The sequence below is a fragment of the Podarcis melisellensis genome (genome assembly GCF_964234715.1).
Source record: "Podarcis melisellensis genome assembly, chromosome: 8".
NCBI lineage: Eukaryota > Metazoa > Chordata > Lepidosauria > Squamata > Lacertidae > Podarcis > Podarcis melisellensis.
The window spans coordinates 82,608,919-82,625,328 of record NC_138540.1 but is presented as its reverse complement, the minus strand read 5'-3'; the positions used below and the strand labels follow the sequence as shown (position 1 = coordinate 82,625,328).

Below are 16,410 nucleotides of genomic sequence, written 5' to 3'. Positions count from 1 at the left end.
CTCTGTTAACCAGTCGACTTTTCCAGTTTTTTACAAACCTTTTCCCCATCTTTTTTATTGTTATTATGTTTTTACTGAAATTTTATTGGTGTTAGCTGCCCTGAGCCGGGGTATAAATAAAAAATTATTATTATATTATTATTATTATCTGGGTATGTGCTTTGCCAGCAATAAATTTACACCTGTTTCTAGCTGTTTAAATTCCCCCGGGGAAATTATTTGGAGTAGATTTCAAAAACCGGAGAATAATAACTGGAGAAATTTAAGAAATGATAGTGAAGAATAACCATGGAGAGGTGTTATTGTTTGTCACTATGGCATGTATTTTTGTGTTTTTATACGGTAAACCGCCCTACGACCTTTGAATGAATAGTGGCATAGAAATTTTAAAAATAATAATTAAAACAATAATAATAGATGTAGACCAGTTTCATTCAAGTGCAAAAAAGACAGTTGGGGGATTGATTGGTCATGAGGTAACATGACTTAAAGCATCTTCTTGACTGTCAAAATTTAGAAATATTTTTTCCTCTTTAAGTGAAAGCCTCTGATCAGATAGGAAAACATGTTTTGCCCCCAAACCATCCTTAGTCTTCCTTCTCTAGATATCTTATCTAAGGTGTTGAAAAGCATATAAGTGCCTGTCTGTCACTCTTTGTGTAGGTGTGTAGTTGTGTGTGTGTGTGTCACCATTCAGTTCCTTTCTTTGTTCACAAGGTCAACCCACACCTCTTAATTGGAAGGGAAGCTATTTGCAGGGACAAATAACTGTGTGTGAGGGAAACTTGCCATTTGACTTTGCCTTGCTATAGATTTGGAGAGCTGCTTGTTCTACCCCTTCTTCTTCTTCTTTGAATAACTTTATAGGGTTTTTTACAAATAAGGACCATAGGAATAATAGGCCAAGTCTCCTCACGTTTATGTTTCCAATAAATAGATTTGCAGCAAAGCCTGGCACATAACGGGTTCGTGATTTGAACAATAGGTTCATGGGCCACGAATTGGTTTAAAGGAAAACAGGATAGAACAGAGATAAGGGCGGTGGGCTCCCTTTACTATAACCTCTTCATTGTTTGCCTCTGGTGTTGGAAATTTAAAGCTGGAGGGATGTGGTTAAGGTGTGGAAAAGGAAGAAGCAGCAGGAGAGCTAGCCAAACAAAAGAGAGAAGACTGCCAGCATCTTCCAAGCCCATTATCATTAGTGATTGATTCCCTGATTGATTTAGGAACAAAGGAAGCTTGGGGAGGGAGAGGGAGAGTCTTCTGGTGGGACAGAGAAATCGTTCACATAGCTGTATCTCCCCCAGTACTGCGTGTGTCCCATAGCTAGTCTTTCCCAATTCCGGAAATGCATCCCAGAGAAATCTAGGTTGCACCTAAACCTCCGTGGATCCAGCTGCAGACCAGACTTCCGCTGATGCCAATGAGATTTTGAACGTCCTCGATTCCCCCTTCCGCCTTCTGTCCATCTTTCTGATTCGCTATGTTAAAAGCAGAAGGAGAGAGGAAATCATAAAAGCTGTAGTTCTGCACGCAACGCCTAGCTAAACTGCGGAACTGCCTCCCACAGGAAGCAGCCAGTGATGGCCGCCAGCCTGAACGGCTTTAAAAGAGGATTAGGCAAAGGAACGTAGAAAGGGACCCATGAGGGTCATTTAGTCCAACCCCCTGCAATGCAGGAATCTTTTGCCCAGCGTGGGGCTCGAACCCACAGCCCTGAGATTAAGAGTCTCATGCTCTACCGACTGAGCTAAAATCATGGGAGATTTTCCCAGAGGCATCTCCTTCACCGCTGCAAGATCAGGGCGCGGGACTTTTATTATGTCCGTTATTTCCCTTCTCCCACTGAGAGAGTGGTATTCCGGGTTCCAAACTATCCCTGTTTCACAAATGCAGGAAGCTGTGAACAACCAAGAGCGACGCCCTCAACGCTACTTCTGCCTGTCCATTGAAACCGTGACTTGAACCTGGGTCTCTCGGCCCTGCAACTGGGCACTCTTGCTACTCAGTTGGCACCAGCGAGTTTTTCAGCTAAGGGGGTATCTGGCCACCCAGTTTAGGATTTCACGGGCAGCCAGGGATTGTGGCTGCACACACAGCATCCCAAATTCTGGGAACAGCAGTTTACCCTGGCAGAGATACAGCACCCTTAACAAACCACAGTTCCCGGGATTCTTATTTGTGAGGGATGTGCTTTAAACGCCTGGTGTGTCTGCTGCCTCCTCTGTTAATTTCGGCAGTGAGAAAGTGGTACCCATACAGGCCTTTAACATCATCTTTCATGGCTCCTCCTGCTGCCTTTGCTGAGATCCTTCTCCCTTTTCCTCCTGTTGAAGTGAGTCCTTCTCTAGGCTAAGGACTGCAAAAATAGAGACCAATGAATGGGGAGGATGCCCTGTTGGGCCATCTGCCCTGTTCTTTGGGGACAATGTGGCTTTCCCAGCCATGCCTTTTTCCTGGATAAAGGTAAAGGGACCCCTGACCATTAGGTCCAGTCGTGACCGGCTCTGGGGTTACTGTGCTCATCTCGCTTTACTGGCCGAGGGAGCCGGCGTACAGCGTCCGGATCATGTGGCCAGCATGACTAAGCCGCTTCTGGCGAACCAGAGCAGTGCACGGAAACGCCGTTTACCTTCCCGCCGGGGTGGTACCTATTTATCTACTTGCACTTTGATGTGCTTTCGAACTGCTAGGTTGGCAGAAGCAGGGACCGAGCAACAGGAGCTCACCCCGTCGCGGAGATTCGAACCGCCGACCTTCTGATCGGCATGTGCTAGGCTCTGTGGTTTAACCCACAGCGCCACCCGCGTCCTTTTCCTGGATAGAGGCATCCTTTTTTGGGAAAATGTTCTAGGCCCATTGTTTGTCTGCTTTGAGTACCGAAGGCCTCAGGTTTAGTCTGTGGCAACTCCAGGAAGGGCTGGGAGGGAAGCCATGGAGTAGGTGGAAATATCAGCAGTCACTGAAGAACTGAAGACTAGAAAGTCCATGACTGGCTTACTGCCTTCAGGCTGAGAAGTAGACCTGCTGATTCTATGAGGCTTCAGCGTCTATTTCCCTCTCCCTTTTTACCAGCCAGAGATAGCTCTTTATGCTAAGGTAACCCAGATTTAGGGCAATTGCAGTCACGTTTTCAAACGCGCCAGGCTTTCCTCAGCACATGAAACCTGCACACGTCGTATGCTCTCATCTGTATCCTTTGGAAGATGGAAAAACCGAAATAAAAAACTCCACCTTCTCTCCCTCTTGGCAGAGAAGTTTGTTTTCTCTGTGTCTCTGCTTGTCGCAACCCATTCCTGCAAGGCTCAGCATCTATCCTTTGAACCCTCGTCTAATCCATTCACAATTTACGGGCCCGCATCTCATAAAACCTTGGCGGTTAAGCAAAACAAGCAATGTTAAAGTGCAGTTGGCAAATTCTGCCACCGCCACCAAACCACGCCTCAGGTTTCTTAATGGCAGAGAGAGGGAATATCACGAAACATTCTCTAGAGATAAAGGCTGGTCCCCAAACTGGCTTTACCAGAGCCGAAAAATTGAGAAGGATGTTGATCGAGGGTTGGTAGAATTTCAAAGAATTAGGCCCGTTGTTTTATTGCACTGTTCTAGCTTGTTCTCAGCGACATGTTGAGAAATGTGGAATTGCTTGCCGTTCATTTTGTTCCCCGATTTCAGGGTTGTAGGTCTGTTGTGCTGGGCTGCCATGCGGTGAGAGCAAAAGGCACTCTGCACATGCTCATCCTTACTTGTGGCGCAGCTGAGTCCTCGTGCTGCGCCCCCCGTGAGCCCTAACCAAGTCCTAAATATTATTTTCAAAAATTGGCGTGCCTGCCTTTCGTCTGAAGACCACAGGGCGGTTCACGGCATGAAAAATACAAAATGAGAACGCAGAATACATAATAAAGCGAAACCAAGAGCATTACCACCACCCAAACACATTTAAAAGGCCATAGTGTCTTAATCAGCCAAAGGCCTGGTTATAGAGATATGCCACCTAAAGATATTGAATGAAGGTGCTAAGCGAGTTTCCCTGGGGAGAACATTCCACAAACAAGGAGAATATACATATACACACTAGATTAGGAACGCTAAGAGTTTCATCCTAAATTTAAATTGACAGGTAAATTAGTATAACAATGCTTAGCATATACATGGCACCGTGTGTGTGTGTGTGTGTGTGTGTGTGTGTGTGTGTGTGTGTGTAGTGTGTATATCTCTCTCTCTATATATATATATATTTATATTTAAGTCATATTTACAATAATCTTGAAGAGTAGGTCAGTATTTTTATCACCGTGCTGTAGTGGACTGGGCAGGGGAGTGGATGAAATGAGGCTAAGGTAGGATTTGAACTCAAGACTTTCAGATTCATTCAGCCGCTACACCGCACAATGTTTTGTATATGTTTAAACTCAATTCCCTTAGAATTGTGTGCTTCCTTTTTTAAAAAACAAAACAAAAACAAACCCCTCAGAAGTTTGAGGGGGAAACTATTCTCAGGAGGAGGGAAGCAATAGAACTGCTGTATGTTACAAAGCATTGCGTTTGAGAGGCCAAACTTCTACCAAGAGCTGTGCAGAATCCTTCCCCCCCTCCAGAAACCCAAGGCACCACTGTGAGTCCTTAATGTGTTGACTTAACCTGCTCATTTAGGTAATAATAGACCCTCAAAAGCAGGGGCCTGATGGCTTATTGGTACCCATTAGATCCCCCTTTTGAGTTGCTAAAATCCCAATCTCTCCCCCCAAAAACCCTCCAGCTTTCTCTGTATCATTACTGACTGTGTGGTAATGTGCAATTCAAATTAAAAAGGGGGGGGGGGAACTAGGCAGTATACAGAGTGGGAGGAAAAAGGCATCCCATATCCAAAGGATATGGAAACCCCTGTAGTTTATTTATTTATTCGGCTGCCAGTGAGGTTCTAGGCTTTTCAGGAAAATCAGAGTCCTCCTTGCATGGACCACCTCTGGAAGGCTGGCCCAGAAGGACACCAGAAAGGTGTGGTGTCTTCTCTCGCTTGCCATTGGTCAACCTCCCTCTCCTCCCCACCTCTCCCTCTTTGGGGAGGCGGCTACTAAACTCCTGGTCTTGTCTGTCTTTGCCTCCTGGCTGCAGTTCCAGCTGCCCTTGGGTGCTGAGTGGAGGACCAGGGTGACCTAGGAGGCTTCCAGCCAGCCAGCCAGCGGGAAAGAATCAAGAGCAAAGGAGCACCACCAGCACCAGCAGAAGACCTCTCTCCCCAGCGAGATCTTTGGGGACCCCAACCTTCTGAGCATGATGTCCTACATCAAGCAACCACATTATGCAGTCAACGGCCTCACCTTGGCTGGGCCAGGCATGGACTTGCTACATTCGGCCGTTGGGTACCCCAGTAAGTGGATTTGCAAGATTTTTCACCCCTCTTTTTTTTGTCAGTTTTCAGTTTTGGAGGAAACATGGGCGATGGGCATCACTGAGTTGGTTCCTGGTAGGCAAAGGATGGAGAGACGTAACTGGGTTTTTCTTTCTTCTATGAATTGAAACCAATGGGTTATCAGGTAGCGAGGGACAATTCAGCTAGTTGGCCAAATGTGGGAGAAAGAGAATAGAAACTGCTTCCTGTTTGGTTTGGGGATCAAAACAAACTGAATGTGCAAATATTGAATTATATTATTGTGGATCGTGATAAATGTTCTTACTCTACTATTTATCAAATTGCATGTGTTTAAAGATGAAATGCCCTATATATATATATATATATATATATATATATATATATATATTTGCTTCTAGGGAACCTTTGGAACTTGTAAACCACATGATGGGTTTAAAAAAAAAATATGTAGCGGCCGCTACATATAAAAATCAAAATCTCAAATATCTATCTATATATATATATATACACATACATATATATATACTGAGAGGAGCAACTGATGCCTCAACAAACTGGAATGCAGAAGTCTTTCAACACATTTTCAACAAAATCTGCCCTGGTGGTGGGAAGGATCCTGCTCTGTTCCAGTAACAAGAAGCCGAAAGCACCAGCCTGAAGATGACGAGTGAGACCTCGTCGAAACGTCGCCTAGACACCCCAACTTTTACACGGGAAGACACCCGAGGACACCAAAACCTGCATATATATATATATATATATACTATTTTTATATTTAATTGTAAAATAAGTGTGTGTGTGTGTGTGTGTGTGTGTGTGTGTGTGTATACACACACACACACACGCAAACACACATTTTTATTTTACAATTAAATATAAAAATAGTTTTGGAGGTTCATATTCAGGTCCTGAGACCATGATAAATTAAATGAATGAAAAATGTTTTCAAAAGCGTCACCAGTTTTGGGATGGTATTTCCAGTTTTTTTTGCATTCATAGATGCTTAAATTGCCTTCCCACCACCAGGGCAGATTTTGTTGAAAATGTGTTGAAAGACTTCTGCATTCCAGTTTGTTGAGGCATCAGTTGCTCCTCTCAGTATATATATATGTATGTGTATATATATATATATAGATAGATATTTGAGATTTTGATTTTTATATGTAGCGGCCGCTACATATTTTTTTTTTAAACCCATCATGTGGTTTACAAGTTCCAAAGGTTCCCTAGAAAGAGATTCATTTAAATGAGTCAATTCATGCAGACACACTTATGATCACAATGGATTCAGCCAAAGTGAAGACATTATTATTATTATTATTATTATTATTATTATTATTATTATTATTATTATTATTACTGCTCTTCATTCGAAGTTCTCAGGGTGCTCTTATAAAAGCCCATAATGTTATCTGGATCCTAGTTTGCTGTCCACGCCCCCCAAGCAAACAAACCCCAAGCAAACCACTGGGTGTTCACAGATTCCTTGTGGATTACCCAAAAGTGCATTTTTGGACATTGAAATAATTGAAACTTAAGGGAAACCCCTAAGTCAATAACTCCCTGTTCCCCTGCCTAGTTCAGGGGTTCTGGAGCAGGTTAAGAATCTAAGCAACTAATAGCAGGACATAATTGTTTTTAGTGTCATAGACGCTAAATTTCATAGCAACATTGCCTAGTTAATGTCACAATAATTTTTTATCCCAGACTGTTTCCAGGTGGTGGAAACTTTCCTAAATAAAGCTAGACCATCATTTCTGTCATGTGACCTGCCTCCAGTAGAGGGTAGTCAGCTTTTTAAAAACTTATATAATTGCAAAGAAAGAAGCAGATATTAATGCATCCCTAACTAGCCTTTAATATTGTTTTAATTAGTGGAGAGTCCATATTTTTTTTATTCCATTGACCAAGCCTCTTCTAGGTAGAAAATTGCTCCATGGCCCTTTTTGAAAACAGAAATTTATCCTCCTGTTCCCTTTTATATCCTGCCTTTCCTCCATGGGGCTGAGGGGTGATCTAAACCAATAGGGAAAAAAGCAGAGGGGATCCCTAGGAAGAGATTCATGCAGACACACTAGTGACACTAGTGATCACAGTGAGCAGGAACCAATTTGGTACAGTCTTCTATGCGGAGGGGGAAAAATCCTGCAGTAATTATATGCCTGTACCAGGAGGGGGGCGGGAATACTCTTCTTGAGAATTAAATGGATTGCAAGGGGACTTGAGCAGGGGGAAACTAGAAAATATCTTACTATAGGGAGGGGTGGAGGAGGACATCCATTGGGGTCCATCTAGGTCAGGTGTCAGCAACCTTTTTCAGCCAGGGTCCGGTCCACCGTCCCTCAGAGCATGTGGTGGGCCGGACTATATCTTGAAAAAAATTAATAATAATGAACGAATTCCTATGCCCCACAAATAACCCAGAGATGCATTTTAAATAAAAGGACACATTCTACCCATGTAAAAACACCAGGCAGGCCCCACAAATAACCCAGAGAGGCATTTTAAATAAAAGGACACATTCTACTTGTGTAAAAACATGCTTGGGCCGGATTGAGAAGGCGATTGGGCTGGATCCGGCCCCCAGGCGTTAGGTTGCTGTCCCCTGGTCTAGGTCAAAGGTCAGTACTGCCCTACACTGACTGGCAGCCTTTCTCTAGGGCAGGGGTCAGCAACCTTTCTCAGCCGTGGGCCAGTCCACTGTCCCTCAGACCTTGTGGGGGGCCGGACTATATTTTTTGGGGGGAAATGAACGAATTCCTATGCCCCACAAATAACCCAGAGGTGCAGTGTTCTGTTGGAGGTCGCCCAGAGTGGCTGGGGAAACGCAGCCAGATGGGCGGGGTATAAATAATAATAATAATAATAATAATAATAATAATAATAATAATAATAATAATAATAATAAAAAAAAAATAAAAGGACACATTCTACTCATGTAAAAACACGCTGATTCCCGGACTGTCCATGGGCCGGATTTAGAACGTGATTGGGCCGGATCTGGCCCCCTGGCCTTAGTTTGCCTACCCATGCTCTAGGGTTTCCCAGCCCTCCCTGCTAATGTCAGGGACTGAACCTGGAGCCTTCATAGAAAAGAGAAGCTCCACCTCTGAGCTGTGGTCCTTGCCAAAGAAAGAGAGTCATTTAAATGAAAGTCAGGTGTATTCACAACCCTGGGAGGTTTATTTCCATATTTGCCCCAGGCCACCTAACGGATTTACTGAGAATCTGCGATGTAAAGCCATAGGCTTTGAGTGCCCAAGGCCACATCTGCCCAGCTGAAAATGGGATGATCACCTATTCAATTTGATTGTATTTTACATCCCTTCTTCTCAATAGACCCTGGAATTGGGAGGGGTGGGCCTGTGGCTCTCCAGATGTTGTTGGACTATAAGTCCCATCATCACTGGCCATGGCTGATGGGAGTTGGAGTCCAACAAGGGTTGAGATCTAGATGACCTTTGGGTCCCTTCCAGCTCTTACAAATTCTGTGAAGAACCCAGAGGGCTGCAATTTCCACATCCAGAGACTGCAAAGGGTCTATCATTGGGTCATCCGCTTCCTTGGCAACCAATATCACTTTGGGTTAAAAAGAAAGGAAAGGCGTTAAGTTTGGGTGATTTCTGGAAAGGGGGAGAACAGCTTTATCTCATCAGGGCAAATGAAGTGATAAGAGGGAGAACAACTACAGTATATCTAATCAAGATAAGAGATAGGAAGAGATAACAGCATTTTGTGATTTCGGAGGTGGAAAATCTCTACCCCAAATAAGCTTAGCCTGGGTGGAAGGGAGCTGTCAAGTCAGGTGACCACTTGTCATGGTAAATGCATCATGGGAAATATACAGGATGACATCCAACTACTCAGAGTAGACCAATCCGAAGGCAGCACCGTATAGGGAAGTTGTTAATGTTTGGTATTTTATTGTGTTTTTAATATTCTGTTGGGAGCCTCCCAGAGTGGCTGGGAGAACCCAGTCAGATGTGTGGCAATAATAATAATAATAATAATAATAATAATAATAATAATAATAATAGTGGCTTTCCACCTTCTCTCCCCACCTTGGTATTTAATTTATTTATTATCAAAATGTATACATTGCTTTTTTTAAAAAAAAACAACCAACCCAACCACCTCCAAGCAGCTTATTCTGGGACGCCCTTCGCCGGCTGTTTCTCTCAGCAACTCTGGTGGAGCTTTCGTGCAAGCCAGCTGCTGTGTACAGAATCGGAGAATTGTAGAGGTGGAAGGGACCTCCAGAGTCATCTAGTCCAACCCCCTGCCCACAGTTGTCCCTGGGTGGGCTCAAATAGTTAACAGCAAGATCTACTGTGCTACAGTAATAATAGCTATTATTATTATTATTACCTTGCCCATCTGGTTGGGTTGCCCCAGCCACTCTGGGGGCTTCCAACACACATAAAAATTATTATAAAACGTTAATAGTAACAATCTGATCCAGTATGAAAAGTCACAATAGCTTTAAAATAAACAACTTATATCAAACAATAATAATAAATAATAATAAATAATAATAAATTTATTATTAGACCAGGCTCAGGGCGGCTAACACCAAGTATAAAAATAATTGATTAAAATACAACTTAAAAACAATATTAAAATACAACATTAAAATGCAGCCCCATTTCAGTAGAAATTCAAATCAAAAAACTTTTTGGGGATGAAAACGTCAAGTCATCACCAAGGCTAACTGAAAAAGTGTGCATGCACACGAAAGCTCATACCCAGAACTAACTTAGTTGGTCTTTAAGGTGCTACTGGAAGGAATTTTTTTTGTTTTATCCAGACTGGTCCTACATGGGCCAGAAAAAAGCCAGGGAAGCCCCCAAATAGGAGTTCCATCACAGAAAGAGAAAGGAAAAAGGAAAGAGGGGGAGGGGATCAAGTTGATTCCAAGCCAAAGGCCAGGCGGAACAACTCTGTCTTACAGGCCCTGCGGAAAGAAATCAGATCCTGCAGGGCCCTGGTCTCATGAGGCAGAGCGTTCCACCAGACCAGGGCCAGAGTTGAAAAGGCCCTGGCTGTGGTTGAGGCTAATCTGACTTCTTTAGGGCTTGGGACCTCTAGGGTGTTGCTATTTATGGACCTTAAGGTCCATAAATAAGTGTGAAGTGTCCTTGAGAAGGAGCCCAGCTCCTTTTTCCAGTTTGGCAAAGAGGTGGTTTTTTGCTGCCCAGTCCCTGGAAATTTCTGCAGCCTCCCTTTGCAGCCTGGGGTCTCCAGCTGTTGCTGGACTCCAACTCCCATCATCCCCAGCCAGAATGGTCAACGGTCAGGGATGGTAGGAATTGTGATGCAGCCACCTCTGGGGACTCAATGTTGGGAAAGGCAGTGGAGGGAAAGTGGCTTAGATGCTCATCCGGAATTCCTCCGTCAGAAGATCCTGCAATGGCCGGCAGGATTTCCCTGAAGAGAGGCAGTGTGGTGTAGTGGTTATAGTGCTTGACCAGGACTGGGGAGACCCGACTTCAAAGCCCCCCCCCCCGAGCCACCAGCCTCCCAGGCTAACTTTAGGCCACTCACTGCCTGTCACCCCAAGCACATGGTTGCTTTGACCATAATAATAATAATAAACCCCACCCATCTAGATAAAATGGGGGGAGAGGGAGATTGATTTTAGAATGAATTGATTTTAGAATGTATTTCAATTAATTGTCTGTGATTTTATGTAAATTGTGCTATTTTTACTGTTAGCCGCTCTGAGCCCGGCTTTGGCTGGGGAGGGCGGGATATAAATATTATTATTATTATTATTATTATTATTATTATTATTATTATTATTATTAAGCTCCTTGGAGCCAGGGTGGTGTGGTGGCTACAGCAGCCTTTCTCAACATTTCCAGATGTTGGACTACAACTCCCATCATCCCTGACCTGCTGGCTAGAGATAATGGGAGTTGTAGTCCAACAATATTTGGAGATCCCAGGTTGAGAAAGGCTGGGTTGGTAGTGTGTGAGACTAGGGCTTCTCAGAGTCGCAGGAAGCTAGGACTCCATTGCAGTTGCGGCACGTTAACTATTCACAACAGAATAACAACATATTCTTAGCTAAATCGCAGTGGGTGTGTTATATATATACAGTATACTAGATAGATAGATAGATAGATAGATAGATAGATAGATAGATAGACAGACAGACAGACAGACAGACAGACAGACAGACAGACAGACAGGCAGGCAGACAGACAGACAGACAGACAGACAGACAAAATCCAGAGGGAGAGCCCGGTTAGTCTGTTGCAATTACACAAACACACACAATCCCTCTGGGAAAGTACACAATTATTGTATTTTAATCTTTTGTTGGAAGTCACCCACAGTGGCTAGAGAAACTCAGCCAGAAGGGTGGTGTGTTGTTGTTTATTATTATTATTATTATTATTATTATTATTATTATTATTATTATTTCCCCAGGCCCTTTTAGTGGACTGGCTAAGCTTGGGAGCTGCCAAGTTCAAATTTCTTCTTTCACCATCTCTCAGCTTCAGCCCCTTCTCTGAACACTGGCTTCTTGTAACCATTCCTCAGTTGATCTATGGGGAGACACTGGGAACAGAACAATTAGCTCTTTTCAAAAGGGAGGCTCCTCTCTGGTCTCAGGATGTTTTCTGGACATTCTCCCAGACCCACTACTCTGTGGCAGAATGAATGCTTCGTATAGGGAAAGAGCTAAGGTTCAATATTTGTCACTTGAAAAAGAACCTGGAAGTCTCTCGTTTGAAACTACTGCAATGGGAGCAAATTTGTCGTATTGGGTGAGATGATGTGGGGTTTTGTGTTCCAGTGAAGTAACGTTTACATTTAAAAATTAAAGTTTGCATTTAGAAACTGATATTCTTACAGCTCCTTAGAGAGCTCAGTTGGTAGAACACAAAGCTCTTAATCTCAGGGTCGTGGGCTTGGGCAAAAGATCCCTGAATTGCTGCAGGTTGGGCTAGATGACCCGTGGGGTCCCTTCTGTAATTCTGTAACTTTAAATAACTTACCTCTATGTGAATGCCATACACACATGGAATGAATGGGTAGGAGGAAGGGGGAACAGAGGGCTCTTTTGAGTTAGACAGTTTATGAGTACAGTGGTACCTCGGGTTAAGTACTTAATTTGTTCCGGAGGTCCGTACTTAACCTGAAACTGTTCTTAACCTGAAGCACCACTTTAGCTAATGGGGCCTCCTGCTGCCGCTAGAGCACAATTTCTGTTCTCATCCTGAAGCAAAGTTCTTAACCTGAAGCACTATTTCTGGGTTAGCAGAGTCTGTAACTTGAAGCGTATGTAACCTGAGGTACCACTGTATTTGTTACTGAAAAGGCACAAATAAAAGTATTATTAAAAAGAGCTGTCATGAAGCAGAGACATTGGTCCTTTCAATCAGCCATCTCCCTAGGCACGAAGGATGTTGAAAGACTGGCAGCACTGGGGACAACCGTACCTGCAGTGGGAGGGAGTTCCACAGACAGGGTGCCATAACAGGGGAGGCCCTGCTCTGAGCTGCACAATAAGATCTACAAGCAGGGCCTCCCTTGCAGAGATTAAGGTACAGGCATATAATGATAGAGGCCTTCCTTTAAAAACCCAGCACCTTAAATTGGGCCTGATAGCAAACAGACAGCCAAGCGTGGCTTTTTTAGGACATGCAAAATATGCTCCTAGTTTCCGGTGCTCCTCCAGAACTTAGCAGCCACAATCTGTACCATCTGCAGCCTCCAGAGCACTGTCAAAAGCACATAGAGGGTTTTTATTATTATTATTATTTTATTAAAGATTTTCTTGTTTTACAGAAGTATGTAGAATGTCTCTCGTATTTTTTCCATGTAACATTTTTACAAATCAGTTTAAAGGCACATAGAGTTGTGCAGCTTATCGTCGTTGTGGTTATTGCTGTTATTAGAAAATACAGTGGTACCTCAGGTTACATACGCTTCAGGTTACATACGCTTCAGGTTACAGACTCCGCTAACCCAGAAATAGTGCTTCAGGTTAAGAACTTTGCTTCAGGATGAGAACAGAAATTGTGCTTCGGCGGTGCGGCGACAGCAGGAGGCCCCATTAGCTAAAGTGGTGCTTCAGGTTAAGAACAGTTTCAGGTTAAGTACAGACCTCCGGAACGAATTAAGTACTTAACCTGAAGTACCACTGTAACATTCTTGCTGTTCTTTAAATGCAGAGAATGAACCGAACCGACCCACATGTATGAAGAGGGTCACATGATGAGATACACAACTTCCCCTGAATCCAGATCTCTCCTCTTATTTTTTTAGCCACCCCGCGGAAACAAAGGCGTGAGCGCACGACCTTCACGCGAGCCCAGCTGGATATCTTGGAGGCTCTCTTCGCCAAGACCCGCTACCCAGACATCTTCATGCGCGAGGAAGTGGCTCTGAAGATCAATTTGCCTGAATCCAGAGTTCAGGTGGGGCTCTGCTGGGGAGGGGGCCAAGGGCAGCAGGCCGAGACAGGCGCAGGGGCCGGGAGATTCGAACCGGGAGCGAGGTGTCTTGCTCTCTGAAGACCCTGGCAGTGCGCACATGCTCTCAGTTGTACTTATGTGCCGGCATTGCGGGTGGCCGAAGGGGACCTGTAAGAAAGTAAAGGAATTTTGGGATGTAATTTATAATGAGCTCCAAATAATGGTCAAGGTAAAGGGTAAAGGGACCCCTGACCATTAGGTCCAGTCGCGAACGACTCTGGGGTTGCGGCGCTCATCTCGCTTTATTGGCTGAGGGAGCCGGCGTACAGCTTCCGGGTCATGTGGCCAGCATGACCAAGCCGCTTCTGGCGAACCAGAGCAGCACGTGGAAACCCCGTTTACCTTCCCGCTGGAACGGTACCTATTTCTCTACTTGCACTTTGATGTGCTTTCGAACTGCTAGGTTGGCAGGAGCAGGGACCGAGCAACGGGAGCTCACCCCGTCGCGAGGATTCGAACCGCCTACCTTCCGATCGGCAAATCCTAGGCTCTGTGGTTTAACCCACAGCGCCACCCGTGTCCCTTTAATGATCAAGGTATCCTTCATTTAAAAAAAACTGGAGGCTTTCCTCCTGGGGATATTAGCCCCAGACATAACCAAAAAATGCAAGAGAAATATTATTGTATGCCATGGTCGCTGCAAGAATATTAATCGCTACGAATTGGAAAGCTGGAGTGGTTTGTAAAAAGAAACCTGAGTGCTGATGGAGGCAGAGGTCCTCATATACACTCAGAGTAGACCTATTGGCATGAATGGCCATGTTCCATTTCAATAGGTCTACCCTGAGTACAACTACAAGGATTCAACCCCATGCATTTCATAGTATCGTAGAATTGTAAGGGTGGACATATAATCCAACCCCCTTCAAAGCAGAAATCTTTTGCCCAGTGTGGGCCTTGAACTCTGAGATTAAGAGTCTCCTGCTGTACCGACTGAGCTATACATTTAAAACACTCACTCTATCGAAAGCGTCATGGGCTGTCTGTGCAAATAATCCTGGGAACTGTAGTTTGTTGGGGGTGTTGGTCCAAGGAGCCTTAAACTACAGTTCCCATCTTTCTTTGGGAGAAGCCATGACTCTTAAAGTGAGAGCGCTTTCAATGTGTGGTGTGGATGTGTTCAAAAAAGGTCCCATGATTTTTCTTCTTTTTTCTTTATTTTCTGTTCTTTTTATTTTTTTATTTTTTGGTGTCCCATGATTTTTAGGAGTCGGTGTGTGGTTTTGTGTGCATGCAGAGTGCCCTCTGGGTGGGAGCACACATTGTTCCTGTCACATCCTATTAGGCATTTCTCCCTCAGGAGGCCATCCTATAATAGGCCACTAAGCCTCTTGAGACCTCCCTTTCCGCCGAGGCACACTGCACTCAAATCTCTGCCGCAGTCTGGCCATATTTGTATCCTGGCTGCCATCTTTCCTTGTAGCACTTCAGAGGTACTTTGCAAAGAAAATGGAGGCCAAGAGCAAACTCCCATCCTAGTTTGCTTTAACATGCTCCATTCACATAGGTGCCTGCGCATTATCCCAAGTCAGGGAGTGGGGATGGAAGGCTGCAACAGCCGTCTTATGGCATAGGGTTGCCATATTTCAAGAAGTGGGGAAAATCCGGACACAAAAGTTATTGAGCTGTTTCTACTGCAAAATCTCCCAAAATTGGGAAATTCCAGACATCCGGCAGCCCTATATTATAAAAATCCATCACTGGATTGCAGGAAGCCTCCTGTTATAGCAGAGGAACCTTGTAAATGTGGCCTAGGACCCACGTACCTATGGGACCGCCTCTTCTGGTATGCCCCGCGGAGGACCTTAAGGTCCACAAATGACAACACCTTGGAGGTCCCAAGTCGCAAGGTGGTTAGATTGGTCTCAACTTGGGCCGGGGCCTTTACAGTACTGGCCCCGACTTGGCGGAACGCTCTGTCACAAGAGACCAGGGCCCTGTGGGACTTGACATCTTTCCGCAGGGCCTGCAAGACAGAGCTGTTCCGCCTGGCCTTTGGCTGAGGCCTTGGACTCAGTCTGACCCTTATGTCTTCCCTTCTCTTACGGCTTTGATTTATGGGCTACTTTTAAAATGAGGCCGCTTTTTAAATTGCATTTTAACCTGTATTTTAAATTGTGGCTTTTGTTTGTTTTGTTTCCCCCCCCTATTATGTTTCTATTGTAATTTTACTGGTGTTAGCCGCCCTGAGCCTGGCTCTGGCCAGGGAGGGTGGGTTATAAATAAAATTTATTATGATTATTAAATTGAAACACAGACAGGATATGCCAAAGGTGTTGACATTTGGCCCTCCGGATGTTGCCAAACGACAACTCCCATCAGCCCCAACAGTGCCAGCAAAAACAAGCTCCCCACACTCAAATTCCTGGAACAGTTTCTCACGTTTATAAACTTCTCCAATGTTACCAGGTTGGGCTCCTCCTATGAACTTCTGAATCCCCCAGCTCGTGTTCCTTTGAAATGGTTCCCGGGGAAACGCCGACCCTTCCTTTTGGTTCCCCCCCAAGCCTTCCCCTCGAAGCTCATCCTTTCTCGCCTTCCTTCCCC

The 16,410-nt window shown here is 44.5% G+C and overlaps 1 protein-coding gene and 1 long non-coding RNA gene across 2 annotated transcripts in view; one reads left to right on the top strand and one right to left on the bottom strand.

Moving 5' to 3' along the window:
- The window catches only part of LOC309376126 (homeobox protein otx5), a 61,618-nt gene that overhangs the window by 44,114 nt on the left and 1,094 nt on the right, over positions 1–16,410 (top strand). Inside the window, exons 4-5 of the mRNA XM_081922325.1 lie at positions 5,116–5,371; positions 13,655–13,806. Coding sequence (XP_081778451.1) covers positions 5,275–5,371; positions 13,655–13,806 — 249 coding nt within the window. The 5' untranslated portion in view covers positions 5,116–5,274. The remainder of the gene's footprint in view (positions 1–5,115; positions 5,372–13,654; positions 13,807–16,410) is intronic.
- LOC309376275 lies at positions 7,281–16,385 on the bottom strand. The gene is made up of 3 exons (XR_014171143.1): positions 16,270–16,385; positions 8,858–8,953; positions 7,281–7,390 (listed from the first exon to the last, which is right to left on the bottom strand). It is a non-coding gene; the product is annotated as an uncharacterized lncRNA (long non-coding RNA).